Source organism: Brassica oleracea, chromosome C5, assembly GCF_000695525.1.
Source record: "Brassica oleracea var. oleracea cultivar TO1000 chromosome C5, BOL, whole genome shotgun sequence".
NCBI lineage: Eukaryota > Viridiplantae > Streptophyta > Magnoliopsida > Brassicales > Brassicaceae > Brassica > Brassica oleracea.
In genome coordinates, this window is record NC_027752.1 from 34,295,385 (window position 1) to 34,314,873 (window position 19,489).

At 33.9% G+C, this 19,489-nt stretch overlaps 1 protein-coding gene across 1 annotated transcript; it reads right to left on the reverse strand.

Moving 5' to 3' along the window:
* Positions 1-3,939: 3,939 nt before the first annotated feature.
* On the reverse strand, positions 3,940-7,575 carry LOC106293511 (F-box protein At5g07610-like). The gene is made up of 3 exons (XM_013729192.1): positions 7,085-7,575; positions 4,304-5,463; positions 3,940-4,213 (listed from the first exon to the last, which is right to left on the reverse strand). The coding sequence occupies exons 2-3, from the start codon at positions 5,433-5,435 to the stop codon at positions 4,182-4,184; spliced, it is 1,164 nt and encodes a 387-aa protein (XP_013584646.1). The 5' UTR covers positions 5,436-5,463; positions 7,085-7,575; the 3' UTR covers positions 3,940-4,181.
* Positions 7,576-19,489: the final 11,914 nt, after the last annotated feature.

The window sequence follows — 19,489 nt, forward strand, 5'->3', positions numbered from 1 at the left end:
TTGAGCAAGGGAGAGCTGTATTTCCTTGAAGATACCAAGCTTAGAACATATTCTACTTATGCATTTAATTCTGCTTCTGTTTTAGCTAATGATGTGTTATGGCATGCTAGATTAGGCCACCCTCATCTTCATGCTTTGCAACTGATGTTACCTAATCTATCTCTTAAAAATGAAACTTGTGAGACTTGTATTCTTGGTAAACATCATAAATGCTTTTGTTTTAGCTAATGATGTGTTATGGCATGCTAGATTAGGCCACCCTCATTTTCATGCCTTGTGTTTCTAGAGAAAACAATAAATATTTTATGATATTCATAGATGGGAAATCAAAATATACTTGGCTCACATTGATTCAAAGTAAAGATAGAGTTTTAGAAGCTTTTATTAACTTCCAAAACTATGTAACTAACCATTTCAAATCCAAGATAAAATTTTTTAGGTCTGATAATGGGGGAGAATACACTAGCAATGCCTTCAAACAACACTTAGCAAAACATAGAATTATTCACCAGACAAGCTGTCCATACACACAACAACAAAATGGAGTGGCTGAGAGAAAAAATCGCCATCTTATGGAGGTTGCAAGAAGCATGATGTTTCACACCAATGTTCCAAAAAGATTTTGGGGAGATGTTGTGGTTTCTACATGCTATCTCATCAATAGAATCCCAACCAGAGTCCTCAAAGATGTCTCTCCATTTCAGGTATTGAACAAAACTAAACCTCATATTGTTCACTTGCGTGTGTTTGGGTGTGTGTGTTATGTGTTGCTACCAGGTGAGCAAAGGACCAAGCTTGATCCCAAGAGTATCAAAACTATGTTCATAGGATACTCTCACACACATAAAAGATACAAGTGTTACCTGCCAAACTCAAGAAGGGTAATGGTCTCAAGGGATGTCAAGTTTGTGGAATCAAAGGGATACTATGATGAGAAGAGCTGGGAAAACCTTAGGGATCTCTCACATGGGCCATTTGATAGAGCAAACAACCTGAAGATCATCCTGGAAAGTTTAGGAATCAGTAAGCCTTAGAGCAGTGAGGCGCTTAGAACCTCTCCCTCAACACCAGTGGCTGTAACCAATGAAGAAGCAGTACCAATTGTTGAGCCAGTCCATCCTGATCCTGAGGAGGACAATGAGCATGAATCAACACCAGAAACACCAGAAGATGATTCAGCATCAGTTCATGATCAAGATGAAGCTGAATCTGATCAGTATGAAGATGCAGTGGTAGAAGAGCAGATTCAACCATTGAGGAGGAGTACTAGAGTGAGGAAACCATCCAAGTGGGTCGACACCAGAGTATACTTCAACAGCAATGCAGTGGCTCATCCTATCCAAGCAACATGCTCCTTTGCAAGCTATCCTCAAGAGCATGTAGCTTTCATTAGTAACCTGGACCATGAGTATGTTCCAGAAACATATGAGGAAACTATGGCTGATGAAGAATGGAGAGAGTCGGTTGGAAATGAAGTCAATGCCATGGTCAAGAATGATACTTGGTATGAAACTGAACTTCCCAAAGGCAAGAGAGCAGTAACAAGTCGCCTCATCTACACTGTCAAGTACTTGGCTAATGGAAAGCCAGAAAAGAAGAAAACAAGACTAGTTGCAAGAGGATACACCCAAGTCTATGGAGAAGACTATCTAGACACCTTTGCACCAGTAGCTAAGCTCCACACCATAAGAATTCTGCTCTCTTTGGCTGTGAACTTGGAATGGGATCTATGGCAGATGGATGTCAAGAATGCATTTCGGAGAGCTTGAAGATGAGGTGTATATGAGACCACCACCTGGTATGGAAGACATGGTCAAGCCAGAAAATGTTCTAAGGCTTAAGAAAGCAATCTATGGATTAAAACAGTCTCCAAGAGCCTGGTATCACAAGCTGAGTACAACCCTCAATGGAAGAGGGTTTGTAAAATCAGAAGCTGATCATACTCTCTTCACTCTCACAAGCAAGCAAGGAATTGTGGTGATACTGATCTATGTGGATGACATTATTATCACAGGAAGTGAAAAGGAAAGTATCATCTCTACTAAAGCTTTTCTTAAATCTACCTTTGATATTAAAGATTTGGGTGAGCTAAAGTACTTTCTAGGGATAGAAATATGCCGCTCTAAAGAGGGGCTTTTCTTATCTCAAAGAAAGTACACACTTGATCTTTTAAATGAAGCAGGAAAACTTGGAGAAAGAGTAGCCAAAACACCACTTGAAGAAGGGTACAAAGTCTTGCGTGAGGGGGAGTTTGAAGATAAGCCATTTGGAGACTTCAAACTCTATAGAAGAATGGTTGGGAAGCTGATTTATCTCACCATCACAAGACCAGACATATGCTTTGCTGTAAATCAAGTCAGCCAACATATGCAAACACCTAAAGTTCACCATTGGAATATGGTGGAAAGGATCTTGAGGTACCTAAGAGAAGCTCCAGGCCAAGGTGTATGGATGGGCTGCAACAAGAGCACAAAGATTGTGGGATATTGTGATGCAGATTGGGCTGGTGATAGAGTGGAGAGGAGGTACACAACCGGTTATTCTACCTGTATTGGAGGTAACCTAGTGACTTGGAAAAGCAAGAAGCAGAAGGTGGTGTCATTTTCAAGTGTTGAAGCAGAATATAGGGCAATGAGGAAGCTCACGAGTGAACTCATTTGGATCAGAAACCTCCTAAGAGACTTGGGCATAGAGATAACCACACCAATCACAATGCATTATGATAATCAGGTGGCCATTCACATTGCATCAAACTCAGTGTTTCATGAGAGGACAAAGCACATTGAAGTGAACTGTCACAAAGTGAGACAAGCAGTAGAGCAGAAGATCATCTTACCTTGCTATACAAGAAGTGAAGATCAATTGGCAGATATCTTCACCAAAGGGGCAAGCACCAAAGTCTGTGAGTTCATTGATCCAAGTTTGGGACTCGTAAACCTATTTAGATCATGATATCCTTAGCCATGAAACATCTACTCTTTTTCCTTTGTGTATTTTTGTCCCACTGGGTTTTTCACACAAAGGTTTTAATGAAGGATGTCTTCATGGGTTCCAAACTTACCCATTCCTTATGGCTAAGCTTGAGGGGGAGTATTAACATTAAGAGATCAAGCTTTCCTACAGCATTGAAGTGAGAACTTTGAGATAGCTACATTGAGCACTTTGATGTTGTAGGGAAAATACATATCACCTGCGCCTACAAAGTGGGCGATTTGAGAAATCTGCATTGAGCACTTTGGTGCTGTAGGGATTCGCAGCACTGTTCACTACAGTCCAAAAGAAGTTCAAATTCAAAAATATAGTTGTTGAGAATATAGCTGTTGGAATCTCATCTTTTTGTCTTCTCTCCATATCTTTAATGTTTATGTATTTGGCTATAAAAACCTTCTTTGTACACAGATCTAAATCTCAGGAAAATAAAATTTTTCTTTACTCTATTTCTCTTGCTCTTGATTTTTCTTCTCACTCTCTCTCTCTTGTTTTTCGTTTTGTTCTTCATTCACTTTCACTAAATAGTTCATCAAGCTTGAGACCCAATTGTGTAATTATTATTTGTCATTGCTGCTCTAAAAGAATCGACCATCCACCGTTTATTTTTTCTCAAGTGACATGCCTTGCATTTTAGTTTGAGAAATGTGTACTTCTTAATAAGTACTGTGACAATTGAGGGTCCTCAATGATTATAGGAGCGTGTGAGCCCGACCAAACCATTTCCGTCATTACACATTCAATTTTGACAGGAAAAGATTTGTCAAGTAAATCGGCATGAGAAGATGAGTCGTTGAATGTGAACAACTGTTGAATTGATATACATTTAAGTGAACCATCATGAAAACATATAAGCGAAAAGTCTAGGAAGTCAGTCAAATAGATATGGTTTTGCAAATGATTGTTATCAGTCAACTTAGCAAAAAAAAATGAATTTAGAAAACCGTAACAGGTTGATAATACTGGATGTTATTCTGAGTAATAATAAAGCACATTTCAGAATCTTAAGTACGAAACAAATGGAAACAGAGTGCCACAACAACACTAATAGTCAGCTTCTCACCAGAAACCTTAAACGAAATGAAAAGTTTTAGAACGGAAAAATAAAAAGAGTATCTATCCAGTGAGAAACACAGCCTCTGCAAGATAAATCAAAGCACCACCAACAAGCCAGAGATGATAAGTACTCTTCTTCACCTTCCATCTAGCCTAACCCCTCCATTGCCTGCCTCAAGAAACAACATATCACATTGTATCAGAAACCAATAATGAAACATTTTATCGTACATATAGTCTTTACAGACATAGAGCTTACATGGAAGAAGGCTTTCGGTGAAGGGGAAGATAGCAGGATTCGTAAATCGAGTAGGAGGCCTGCCCCTTTTTTTCCACTTTCTAGTATCCAAATGATAAGTCCACAAGTGCGAGTCAGTCACAAACAGGATCTCCTTCTCTGACGAGGTCATGAATAATACAATTTCAGCAAAGTCCATGAAATCAAACTCATCTGCGATTACAAATACCCAACTAGCTTCTTTCCACTCCCATACGTCAAAGTAATCCGCATGTAGAACTACCAGTGACGGAGATCCTCCCAGGTTTATCAGATACGTAGCAACTGTTATCCTGTCTTCTTCACGCAGCTCTGTTGAATAGTAAGGCAGCTCCATAACTTCGAAGTTCTCCTCCATATCCACAGAGAGCATTATACCTGCAGGATCTTCCAGAGAAACCAGCCAGTAGATCTTCCCTCCTGCAAAGACATGACCGGATCTGTGTGGACTGAAACAAACATACATTGGAAGATGAAGCACAGGGCCGATGCCCCTCCATGCACCAGTGCTAGATGAATACACCTCACATTCGTAGAGATAATCCCCTTTTCCAGCGTTTCTCTTGCCGACACAGAATATGCGGAAAATTTTGTACTCGCTAATGTCAGGACCATATGCAACTCCAATACTTGGTTCAGTCCAAACAGATGGTCTGCCTTGAGGAAGAAGCAGAGTTTCTTCAGTAGAAGGATTGCAGATCCATATCTGATAATCTACTTCATGTTCATCAGAAAGTTGGTTGATGCAGCATACTAATCCATTGAACGATGCTATCATGTGCATGTGGTGATCGGCGCTTCTTCCCGGAGGATCAACTGTAGCATGGTGTCGATAGTTGAACTTCCCTGGCTTCAACAAGTACAACTTCATAGCCTTGTCTACTCTAGGACAAGCTATGTATGAGGGCTTCTTTCTCGATTGAGCGAGCTGTATCGTAGCAAAATGTTTGTTGCTAACTGAGGCATGCCAGTATCTGTTAACCGTTTTGAATGAACGGATAGACCTTACTGAGAGTCGAGATAAGACGTCTTGAAAGACATCCTGGTTGGATTCTACCTTATTCCATGTCAGTGATGTCACTCGCCTGCGATGCTGAGCTCGCGTCTCGACCATTTTTTGTTTGCTTCTTGTTGCTAAGGCTCTGCATGGACAAAAAAAACATCGATTAGCCCATAAAAAAGGTTTCAGAAACAGATATATTTGCAACATGTGTGTGTATTTATCTGACTGTAAGCAGCGCACTCGTACATAAACATAGTTACCCCCTTGGTATCCATCAGATAAAGACCAAAAAAACAGAGCTAACAAACACCAAACACCCATCAGAACCAAGCAAAGGGCTTGATAGAGAAGAAAATGCATCAAAGCCTTCTTTCATATCTATGCATAAGGAAAAACTGAAAAAAAAAACAAAGAGCCTAGAAATATGATCTAAACCAGTGTTCTAAAAATCGATCTATGGCAATGGCGCCTAGGTCTAAGCCTTCTAAAACCAATGGCTATTATTTTCTAAACCGCATAGAAAATTATAATGTCATGATAATAAATAAGTTATTGTTAAATCGAGAAAGGAGAATCATTATACACCAACGCAAAATCAAGAATTTGTTGCAGAAGCAAAATCCGTCACCACGGAATCAAAATAATTGTTTCATCGGCGTCTGTTACATATCTTTAAAGAATCAGAACCACATATAAATGATCATACCTAATCCTAACCAAAGGAAACAAATCTAACAAATTATCATGTTGTAAAATTCAGATCTGTTGGGTTTTCTCGAGCCCATATGAGCCGATTAGTACGATATTATCCACTTTGGGCTTAAGAGGTAAGACCGCATGACTTTGTTATTGGGCTATTTCCCAAAAAATCTCGTACTAATCAGAGTTGGTGGACATCCTTTAGATACTAAACATTATTTGCTTAAACTTCTAATATGAGACTTTGTTTGCATTCACAACAAGATCTTAGATACACATATAAACATATTGAATACCATAATAGAGTTGCTATATACTCGAAACTCGTCGGAAACTATAGTTAACTTGTTGCTTTTTCGGATATTGACTATAGGGAACGATTGAAAATGTTCAAAAGTATTAACTCCGTCAACGGCTTTAATTTAGTTGCTAAATAATTTTGTTTTAAGATTTGACTAGAGGAAATGCTTGCAAGTCTATTTAAGTAAGAAGAATTTTATTCTCGTGGACAATTTGATATTTCAACTTACTGGAATATAGTGTATCAACAGAGTACAATCTAATACATGCATTGGTTTAAACTGAACCCTCCCACAAAAATATTAGAGTGTCAAATGGGCAATTCTGCCATTTTCCAAAATACAGATTTCAGAAAATGCAGACTCTAGGAATAGCAACAATGACTGGTAAAATGCACATCTTAAAAGAAAAAGTGGCCATAAAAAAAAGCTCAAAGAAAACTTATTTGTTGCCTAGTTAGATGTCTAATTAATGGGTCCGTTTTGCACAAAAAATGAATTATTTAATTTCAGAAAGGATAGTTTTTCAGAAATTTAAGAGAAAAAGTCCCATTTGATTTCATATAGAGCAGCAAGTCCCACTCCAGACAGGCATGCAGAACAGACGAGACTCATTCTATATTAGGCATAGAAGTAGTCCTCAAGTAGAATACAATTCTTTCTAGTACACACTAATCAATGTGTGTATATATATTTCTTATATCCCTTATGTCAAATCAATGCATGTGAACACAGTAGACCCAGACCAAGAAACCAACTAACCTTGTGAGGTGTGTTCTGCTTCAGCAACAATTCTCAAACTCATAATCTCCTAGCCGTGACCCTCCTTCATCAAAAGCTTTCCCACTTTGAAAACGAAAATTCACAATTGAGTTTCTAAATTTTAATAATTTAGCAACAAATCCATGAAAAGTCACCCATGATCACATCAAATAAGCAACACGATCAATAATTTTAATTCTATCTGGTCTTCATCATCAATCGCTAAACCTCTGTAACGATCGAATCATAACGAATTCAGAATCAGAAAACGGCAAAGAAACACCATCTCTTGACGAGACAACGACGAGAGATTAATGCGGAACGAAGTGAGAGAGCGTCCAGAAACGGAAACAAATTCTTCATGACGGCAAAGGAATCTATTTTTGTTTTCGTATTTTACTTTCTTTTCCGTGAAAATCGAGATGCTGAAGAACACGTGTTTGCTAAGAGAGTGAAGAAGAAACATTTCGTGTTGCTGATTCTGAGATTAGAGTGGCGACGTCTGTTTATTTAGCTTTTGATCCCTAGAATCTAATTGGGATTTGGGAATTCGGATATATCACCGTTTCTGAGGGTGAGCTTGAACCCGTTCGGTTTCGAATCGGATAATTTAAACTTGAACTTTTCGAATCTTCGCGCTTTTCCATCGTTCTCAAATATTTTTATCCGAAATATATATTTAAAATTTTAAACGGGCAATTCTCTCAGATAATTTTTTTTTTAAGTTTTTGTTATAAGAATAGTCCTAAAAAATGACTAAAATATTTTTTTTTTGAAAAAAATTAATATTTATTTTTTATTTTTTTTAATTTGAAACTCTATTCTCAAAACTCCACCTCTTAACTCTAAACCTTAAGTCTAGATTAGTTAACCCTAGGGTAAAAATGTATTTGTATCCTTTCATAAAACTTATTTTGGTCATTTTCTTTATTGAGAGTTATTTTTGTGACAAAAACTTAAAAATGGCTACCCTAGAGAATTTCTCATTTTAAATTTATTGAAAAATTAATCAATATTTAATAATCAATAAAATATAGGAAAATATATTGGAAAAGCTCTAAAAGGTTATTATCACAAATATAACACACATTGCATCAAAATGATCTAAATAGATACCATTAGAGCCGATCTCTGAGATGGAAGGTTTACTCTGGGAAGCTTCATGTATGAGAGACAGAAGGATAACTTCGGTATGGTTCAAGACGGACTGCTGGGACTTAGTGGACATGACTACAAACCCCCATGGATTGGCCATCTATCGCTACAGAGATCGGGGTGTTCCAGAGGTTACAAGAGGACTTCCAGGATGTGAGCTTGTCTCATATTCCTTAGAGTCGGAATGGCCAGGCAAACGCATTAGCAAAGGATGAAAGGACCATAAGCTATACTTTTTCCCATATAGATCAGACCCGGACAGATGAAGATGCTCCTCGGAGAATCGGCTCGTCTGTTCTTCACTTGATCTATCATAGATGGGTAGACGACAAAAAAAGGATACCATTAGAGAAATAGAAAAAATATTTTTGCACCTAGGATTATCTAATCAAAGCTTGGAGTTTAGATTTAAGGAGTGGGTTAGGCCTGAGCAAATTTCTCGGATCCGAAGATCCGAACCGGTATGATCCAAAAAATCGAATTTCGGATCGTATTCGAATATAGAGAAATACCCGATTGGATATGATTTCGTTTAAGATTCGGGTACCAGATCGGGTATTACCCGGTATCCGAACAAGTATCCCATTGTACCTGATATACTTATGCAATTCCATAAACCTAGCCTCAATTGTTTTCTCCTTTTCTTTGATACACAATGTTTTTGATGTTTCTTAATCATCTTTTACAAATCTTCTTTTTATGCATTTTTTTGTTAGTTTCATTACAAACTTTCATCTGTATTTTAAGTTTCTTTTATAACTTTTTGAATCCTTGTGGTTTTTTATCTCGAATATTTTTATCCGAAATATATAATAACTTAAATTTATTTAAATTTAATCAATATTAAATGATCAAAATATAGAGAAATATTTTGGAATATCTCTAAAAGGTTATTATCACAAATATAACCACTACAAGAAAACGCAATTATAACGACGACGGTTTTCGTAGTTATTTCGTCGTAAAATCGGGTTTACGATGAATTAACTACGAAAGCCATTTCGTTGTTAAACGTTTTTCGTAAGTAAATTTCCTCGCTAATTCGTCGTAAATTTACGAGGAAAGATTTCGTCGTAAAGTGGGGTCAACAATTTCCTCATAAAACCACGTAAACTATTTCCTCGTAAAACACACGTAAACCGTTTCCTCGTGAAAGCCACGTAAACTGTTTCATCGTGAAGAACACGTAAATCATTTCCGCGTAAAGTACACGTAAATTATTGCCTCGTAAAGTACAGGTAATTTGTTTCCTCGTAAAGTACACGTAATTTTTTTCCTCGTAAAGTAGATGTTCACTTTCGTCGTTATTTACACGAACATTTACGACGAATCTGCGTGTCTTTCATGGTAAATTCCTCGGTAACAATTTTCAGTTTCCTCGTTAAATAGACGTAAATTAGCTACGAATTTGCTTCGATTCTTTATTTTGTACAAAAACAAAAATATAATCAAATTTATTTCAAATTCTTAAAAATGTAAATAATATAAATAAATACAAAAATATTTTATAAATATTTAAGTTTCAAATTTCTAATACAAAACAAAAAGAATGAAAAAAAAAACTAAGGGTTGTTGGTGTGGAGCTCGTCGAAGAACTTCTGTCTCCTCCTCTGCACATCTTCTTCATTGTGGGATGGCTCTGGAACGGGATTTTGTGTCCGCATCGCCGTCAACATGGTCTCCAACTGAGGATTTCCAGCCGCTATAACGTCTAGAAAACCCTCGACTGAAGTCAAACGAGCTGTGAACGAAGACCGCGTCGAGTTCAACTCATCACACAGCTGAGTGACTTCATCAGCCCGTCTCTGACCATAAGACGAGGTCGCTCTTGGGACATCGTTGACGGAACCAATCTCCAACGTGCGTCCCTTTTTCTTGGGGACAACCTTTAAAAAAAAAGATTAATGTTAGTAATAAAAAATTAGATTAAATGAATAAAAAAATAAAAGATAACCCGGAATTCTATACCTCCTGGTACATCTGATCCACTTCAAGTGTGGATAATGTGACCGGTACTCCATCGGAAGACTGTTGGGTCAGCTGGGTTTGACGGTCTTCAATCCGAGCAACCACGTCGTTGTAGATTTGCTCGGACCTAGGATCTACAAATTGCCCAGCCTTGTTCTCCCGTCTCTTTAGCCTAAAAAACATTAAAAAAGTTAGAATATATTAAAAAAAAAATTAATTAATTAAAATATTTACCATTTCCAAACGGACACCGGCGTGGGGTGTTTGGCCCGTAGTGTGAAGCATCGGTCTGTTGCCCTGCTCATCTTTCGTCAGACGGGAGGCGGAGCAACAGTTGGACACTTTAATGGACGATGGCAGGTTCCAATAATGGATGAGGCCATCTCACACAGCCGTTGTGAGCTCAGCGAGTTTTCCCTGCTCTTAACCCTCCAAGATCCAATCATCCTTCCAGTTGGATACCGTGTCCAACAATTGAGCTTTCGCCTTCCCGATAAACGGTTTTTTCACCCTCTCGTTCACTCCTATGGACCAATGATATTTTTGCTGTAAAAAGAAAATTTAGATTAATAATTTGTTTAAAAATAATAAAAAGTCGTAATAATAAAAAATAAATTATATATAATTAGTTACTAGCCCTGTTCTAAAAATCGGCCGCCTAGGCGTTACGCGTCACTCTTCTGCCCCGATTTATGCAAAATCGGTTTAAAAAATTGGATATCCGATTTTTTCCGCCTAGACCGCCTAAATGACCGCCTAGCCGCCTAGGCGGCCGCCTAATCTATTTTTTATTATTTTTTTATTATTTTTAGAGTTTTTTTTATTTTTTTTAATAATATTTTTATTTGTTTATTTGATCTAAAATTTTATAAATATCATTTATATTCATAATTTTGATGAAAATTACACTATATTAAGTTTATATATTCTATTTGTGTGTTTTATACAATCTTAAACATGAAAATGTATTAATGTTATACACAATTAAAGATTAACATGTTTTATAACATAGTAAACCATCTAAAAATTCTGCCCTACATAATTTCCGATTAATCCTCGATTTTCTCTTTAGGCGCTAGGCCCAACCCGACCGCCCGACTAGCGCCTAGCGCGTTCCCGAACAGGGGTTAATAGTATCTTACGGCGAACATTTTGAACCACGTCTTTCTAACGTGGTCCGGCGTCAATTTCCAGTTCGGATGAGCGTCGGGAAAGTAGCCCTTGATGACCTCGGTTACGTTCCAACCGAGAGAACCGTCAACCCCAAACCAGAAAAAAAGGTATTCAAATTATTTATTTTTGTTATAAAATAATTGCACAATAAAAATGTAACGTACCACAAAGTTCCGTCCGGTCGGTCGGGGTCTAAGACTGGTAAACCTCCTCTGCCTAGCTGAGCGAGAAGGTCGTTGATGGTGTACATAGCATAAGGAGCACTCGGCGACACCTGCAAATCGGGATGAATCCCGGCAGCCATCGGAGGAGGTGCCTCCTCTGGAACATGATCATGATGCGCGGGTGGCGCATCAAACCGAGGAACCAGTGGCGGAACATACAGAGGAACCGGTGGTGCACCAAAAGGAGGCGACTGAGAGACTCTCTGAGAAGACTGAGAGTCGGGGACAGTCTCCGGAAACGAAGAACTGGGAGCTGAAGAAGATGATGTACCTATGCGAGTACCAGGCTCACCAAACATCTGACTGTAATGCTGTGTACACTTGCTTCTCTTTCGAACCATCTTAAAAAAAAATCATTATTAACCATATAAAACATATAAATAGATTATTAATTAACATTTAAAAATCATCATCCTATATTATCAACAAATTCCATAAACCTATCTACAAATTCTCTACACTAACCACCTAATCAACACTAATTATCCTAAACTAACCACCTAAGCTATAAATTAGAGAGTAAGTAGAGAGGAGTACCTTGCTAGGAGGAGGAGAGGGAATGACTACGAAATGAGAAGTGATTTGGTTCGGGTGTATATAGAGACATTTATTTTGTCGTAAAATCCTCGTGAAATTATGAGGAATTTGCAATGCCCGCGTTTTCTTTTTTAAGTTTCGTCGTAAAGTCCACGTAAATTTACGAGGAATTAGCAAGACCCGTGTTTTCCTTTACGAGGTATTTGCAAGAAAATAACAAGGCCCGTGTTTTCTTTTACGATGATTTTACAATGATTTCTGTTTACGAGTATTTTACGACGAAAAGACTTTCAATTTACAAAAAAAAAAAAACTGAAGGAAGACACCTGCATCAGAACAATTGTTATCAATTCGAAATAGCATTTGAAACTGATCAGAACTGTTCTGGTGGCAGTGCACTCCCTTCAGGTTTTTTGAAACTATTGATTAGTTTTTTTTGTGCAAGTTTAAAAACACGGACCTTGTTAATTAACGAGGTAATAACAAGGCCCGCGTTTTTCAATTTCGTCGTAAAATCCTTGTTAGTTAATGAGGTAATAATAAGGACCGCATTTTTCAATTTCGTCGTAAAATCCTCGTTAATTAACGAGGAAATAACAAGGCCCGCGTTTTTCAATTTCGTCGTAAATTCCTCGTTAGTTGACGAGGAAATAACAAGGCCCGTGCTATTTTACGAGGAAGATATGCAAATCCTTATAATCCAAAACCCCAAACCCCAAGTTCCTTAACTTCATCACTCAATCTCTTCTTTCTAATCCCCAAACCCCCAATTGCCTTCACAAAATCAAATTATATAATTTAATTTTCATGATTAAACAAACTAAACACATGCATTAAGTCTGAAAGTAAATCATATTAAAGAAAATTACATCATCATTCGGGTACATCATTGACATTCTCGCCATCACTAACATCAGCATTTTCATTAAACTCGTCTTCAATAGCTTCGTCTGTCTTATCATCAGGAAGATCTTCGTACTCCTGATTATGCGGATCAATAAGAATGATGTCATCAGTTTGTTGTTCAGGTTCCTCGACTTCATTGATGTGTTCTTCTTGCAATGGTTGTTCTTCTCCACCAATTATTCGTCCACGAAGTGTAACTTTGATAACTGCAAACCAATTGATTCCTGATTCTCCATCAATTATTCTCTCACACAACGAAATGATCTAAATAGATTCAATAGAGAAATAAAATATATTTATGCACCTAAGATTATCTAATCGAAACTTAGTGTTTAGTTTTAAGGAGTGGAATATGGGATTTTAAAAAACAAATTAAAATAATTTAAAAAATTCAAAAAAAATTAAGAATTTAAAATAAAATGAAAAAAATGAAAAACAAATCAAAAATAGGAAGTTCCGAACTGAAAATTTTATTTTTCAAAACTAAAGTAATTTTTTTTTGTCTTTTATCATCTAAATTTTTTATATCTATAGAGGAAGAGTATAAGAGTCTTTTATCTCTTTAGTAAAATTTATTTTAGTAATTTTCTCATTGTGTGTTTTTCTGGTCATATTTTTCAAGTCTTTTAGGAAATTACCCTAAAATGTATATATTAGATCGATTTTTAAAATACTGATAAATGTGATCAATAACATATGATGTTGAAAAAGAAATGTATGATGGGAAATTACCACAAATATCATATTTATAGTATCACTTTTCATGTTTACACTAACCACTTTTACCCTCAATTTTAATGAACGGTAAAAGATATTTATACCCCTAGGGTTAACTAATCCAGACTTAGGGTTTAGAGTTGAGTGATGGGTAGAATTTTTAGAATGTGAAATTTAAGATTCTAATAAATATATAAATAAATAAGTAAGAAAATATATTTTATCTTAAAAAAATAGTTTCAAACATAATTTTCGATTTTCGAAAAGAAATTTTGAAAAACAAAAATTTTTAAAAGTTTGAATTTGAAAAATTTACATTTCGAAAACATTAAAAATATATTTTTTAATTATTTAAATAATTATTTATTATATATATAGAGAACAAGGGTATAAGAGTCTTTTGCCACTTAATGAAGAAAATATTTTTGAAAATATCCCTTTAGTGGTGGTAAAGATGAATAATGGTACCATGAAATTGGTAAACATGAAATTTCCCCATATATGATTGAATGCTAAAAATAAATATGAATAGTGTATTTAAATTATTTATTTAGATTTAGAATGTTGGAAAATTGCCAAAAATACTACATTCATAGTATAATTTTTCATGTTTACATTAACTATTTTTATTTTTACTTTTAACGAATGGTAAAATATATTTATAACCCTAAAGTTAACTAATCTAGACTTAGAGTTTAGAGTTGAGGGGTGAGATATGATTTTTAGAAGGGAAAATTTCATGTTTACCACTTTCATGGTACCACAACTAAAAAGACATTTTCAAAAATATCTTCATTAAGTGGCAAAAGACTCTTATTCACTTGTTCTCTATATATGATAAATCATTATTTAAATTAAAAAATAAAAAATAAAAAATTATGTTTTCGAATTATACTTTTTCAAATTCAAATTTTTTATTAATTTTTTTCAACTTTTTTTCTTTTTCAAAATTTCTTTTTGAAAATCAAAATTTATGTTTGAAACTATTTTATAAAAAATTATATTTATAAGTATTTATTTATATATTTATTAGAATCTTAAATTTCACATTCCAAAAACCCTACCCACCTCTCAACTCTAAACCCTAAGTCTAGATTAGTTAATCCTAGGGGTATAAGTGTCTTTTATCTTTCATTAAAAGTGAAGGTAAAAGTGATCACTGTAAACATGAAAAGTGGTACTATGAATATGGTATTTGTGAGAATTTCTCTTTTTAGAATGTGAAATTTAGGATTCTAATAAATATATAAATAAATACTTAAAAATATTAAAAAATAGTTTCAAAATAATTTTTGATTTTTAAAAATAAATTTTGAAAAAAAATCAATAAAATTTATAAAAAAATTCGAACTTGAAAGAGTATAATTCGAAAACATATAAAAAATATTGTTTTTTATTGTTTTTTAAATAATTATTTATTGTATATAGGTAACAACGGTATAAGAGTATTTTGCCACTTAATGAAAAATATATTTTTAAAAGTGTATTTTTTAGCGGTAGTAAACATGAATAATGATAAGAAAGAAAATAATAAACATGAAAATTCTCCTAGAATATTTATGTCGGATACTAAAATGATCTTCGAATATTTTTTAAATTCTAGTTTGGACAACACGGACAATGATCTGATATACCTGGCACACCAAAAATACCAATAGATTCCGGAAACCGATGTAGCCACGCTAAATTAGTAAGAATTATGTTCAGTTTTTTGGACACAAGGCCGTTGGACCAAGTGAATGAGTTGCCGGAAGATCAGAGGAAGACATATCAAGACACTCTTTAAAATCCCTCATACACAAGGCCATTTGTTTGGTAGTGATCTTTTACTCATCATTTTTACTCCATAAACTGCCAACAACACATCTATCATATATGTAAGGCACAAAATGATATCGAGTAACAAGAGTGAACTTAAGAAGATGAGCCATGATCAGCTTATAAAGTCTTATTTTCAAAGTAGAACGGCTGCAGTTTTTCTGCTCTAATTCCACGTGAATGTACGGAGGGCCTGCGATCCAACAAGTTTCCCACCATGAGCTTCTTCATCATTCTCCAATAGTCCCCATATGTTGAGTTGATCACGTCTGATATGTTACTACTAGGTTCGTGTGTTTGGGTTTGAAGCGTCAAGTTTTGAAAATTTTGAATTCATTATTGGTCCCTCAAAATATGCAATCATTTAATCTGAATTGATTTAAGTGAGTTTTTGGATGCTTTTGAATGATTATAACAATTATTGAGATTTTTACTAAATTACTATAAAATCACATCCAAAACTATAAAATTCAGATTTTGATATTTTTAATAAATAAATCAACCATAACACTTTCAGATCTCAACCAGTTTACTAAAATTCACTATGTAAAATGCTTTAACAACAATACTAGATTTTAATCCGTACTTTAAGCGCGGATTTACTTTTAGGAATTAAATATTTTTTTAATAAGAATTTCTATATAAATAGTGTATAGGTCTGTGAACATTTATCCAGAACCGCGGACCCAAACCGTACCAAACCGAAAAAGACAAAAACAAAACTGAACCGAATTTCATAAATAATCGAACGGATTCTATATCTCTGAAATTAAAAAACTGGAACCTAACCGAGAACCGAATGGGTACCCAACTTATATACCTACAAATGTTAATTATATTTTGTTTTAAATAACCAAATATCCTAAAATACTATTTATAAACTGAATTACCCAAAAACAAATTATCCGAATATTTTTAATCAAAATGTAACAAATTATCTGATATTTTTATCCGAACAATCCAAATTACCGTATGTAAACTGAAAACCCCAATTTATCCGGCATTTTCCTATAAATTTGAAATTAACCAAAAACTAAAATCGAACCAAAACAGAATTGGACCCACTTTTTTTAGATATTAACCAGTTCTCAACTTTGCTATCTGAACCAGACTCAAAATAGTCGAACTGAAACTGATCCAAACTTGTAAATGCGTGAACATTTTCTAAATTCTTAGAACCAAAACACCAAAAATCAAAATACCTGAACTGAAACTGAATGTTGAGGACTAATACATCTACATGTAAATGGTGCGAAGAAAGCATTCTATTTTTAAAAAATATTTAACTCATTTTAGTGGGAAACATATGTGGTTTATAGACCAATTAAGATATAGATAGTGTTTTCATATCCGATTTGGACCAGCAGTTGAATCGGCAAACCCGGTGAACACAATCCGATTTCGATTTAATGAAAAACTCGTTAATTTAAAATTTGATAAACTTATAAACCCGCAACTAACCTTTGAACCGACACCGGTTGACCTGATAATATTTTTCTAAAAATTGATTAAACATCTCATATAATTTTTAATAGTATATATAATTGAATAAACTATTTGATTTGTCATATAAGTAAAATTCATTTTATTTATATTATGGTATTTTATAATTATTATTTTAAGGTTACATTTGTGAGTTTTAAAATTAAAATTATTATTAAATTGAGTATAATTTAGTTAACTATAAATGCTAAACATAATATCTACATAAACTAATAATTTGTTTGTTTTTGAAAAAAATAGTTTGGATTCAATTAATACATATAATTACGATTTAATATTAATATCTTTATATTTTAAATACAATCAATACTATTACAATGAGTTTCCCATTAAGAAAATTAAATTTATAATTGTTGGAATGAGTTTTCTTAATGGGAAATTACATGTTTACCACTTTCATGCTATCACTTTTCATTTTTACCATCACTAAAGGGACATTTTAAAAAATATATTCTTCATTAAGAGGCAAAAGAATCTTATACCCTTGTTCTTTATATATATAATAAATAAATATTTAAATAAATAAAAATAATAAAATAATAAAAAAATAATTTTTAATTTTTTTTTTCGAATTATACTATTTCGAAATTCAAACATTAAATCATAAAACTCAACTCTAAACCCTAAACCATCAATCCTAAACCATTTTTTTTTTAAATACAAACCCTAAACCTTGAAACATCAACTCTAAACTCTAAATCTCGAAACATCAACTCTAAACCCTAAACCCTAAACCTTCAACTCTAAATCCTAAAACATCAACTTTAAACCCTAAACCCTAAACTTCAACACTAAACCCTAAACCATCAACACTAAACCTAAACTATCAACACTAAACCCTAAACCCTAAAAAAAAAACACAAAACCCTAAACCCTAAAAAATTAACCCTAAACCCTAAAACATCAACTCTAAACCCTAAACCCTAAAAAGATAACCCTAAACCCTAAAACAACAACTCTAAATCCTAAACCCTAAACCCTAAACCTTCAGCTCTAAACCCTAAACCCTAAAACCCTAGAGTTGATGTTTTAGGGTTTAGATTTGAAGGTTTAGATTTGAAGGTTTAGAGTTTTAGGGTTTAGGGTTTACGTTTAGGGTTTAGAGTTGATGTTTTAGGGTTTGGATTTGAAGGTTTAGGGTTTTAGGGTTTAGGGTTTGAATTTCAGAAAAATATATGGTTTAGGGTTTAGAGTTTATGTTTAGGGTTTAGAGTTTATGTTTTAGGGTTTATATTTGAAGGTTTAGAGTTTAGGGTTTAGAGTTGATGTTTAGGAGTTTAGGGTTTAGAGTTGATGTTTCATGGTTTAGGGTTTAGAGTTGATGATTTAGGGTTTAAACTTGATGTTTTAAGTTTAGATTAAGGATTTAGGGTTTACGTTTAGGGTTTAGAGTTGATGTTTTAGGGTTTAGATTTGAAGGTTTAGGGTTTAGGGCTTAGGGTTGATGCTTCGGGGTTTAGAGTTTAGAGTTGATGTTTCATAGTTTAGGGTTTAGAGTTGATGATTTAAGGTTTAGGGTTGATGTTTTAAGTTTAGATTGGTTAACCTTATGTTTTTTTTGTCAAAGTTAACCAAAAGGTTATAAATGTCTTTTACCCTTCGTTAAAGATGAAGGTAAAAGTGGTTAGTGTAAACATGAAAAAATGTACTTTGAAAATGGTATTTTTGGCAATTTGCCTTTTCTTAATTGGTCATGTGATGAATTAAATTAATGATTATATATATATATATAGTTTTAGATCCGAAAACCAAAAGACTTAAATACCTTTAATAAAATTTATAATACATTTGTAAAAGTAAATTTAATTTATGTAAGATAGTGTTTTTCATTAAGGGCCTAAAATAAAAATAGTCATGTTTTAATAGTAATTAGGTAGTAACTCGCGAGGTGCGCATAATGAAATAGTTTATTAGATTATTTATTATATGTTATACTAATGGATATGTTGTATACCTTTTTCTATAGATGGACATTCATATATCCGTTCAGATTGATTTAATCTACTCGGATTTCAGATTTTTAGAGTTCGAATTAAATCGTATTCAGATATTAACAAATTTTGGTTTGAATTTGGTTCGAATCATTGCAGGTTCGTTCGGATTTGAGTTCGGGTACTCATTTCAATTATATATTTTTTAACAAAAATTCAAATATATTTAAATACTCAAAATCCAAAATAAAATAATATATAAAAGATAAAATTTGAATAATATAATACTAAATATTTGAATTTATATAAAAACTAGTTCAATTTAAATATTTGGATGGAGAACAAATAAATATTTTTAGTACTTTGAACATTTTTATGTTATGTTTAGATATATTCTTGTGAATATGTTGATAATTTTTAGATATTTTCATATTTTTGAATATCTGATAGATATAAGATTTTAAATAATTAAT

Bases quoted from the DNA above. Each gene is read 5' to 3' on its own strand.
- LOC106293511 (XM_013729192.1), bottom strand. From the start codon at position 5,435: ATGGTCGAGACGCGAGCTCAGCATCGCAGGCGAGTGACATCACTGACA. The intron at 4,214-4,303 runs GTAAGCTCTATG...TTCTTGAGGCAG, and splicing joins CACCGAAAGCCTTCTTCCAT to GCAATGGAGGGGTTAGGCTA.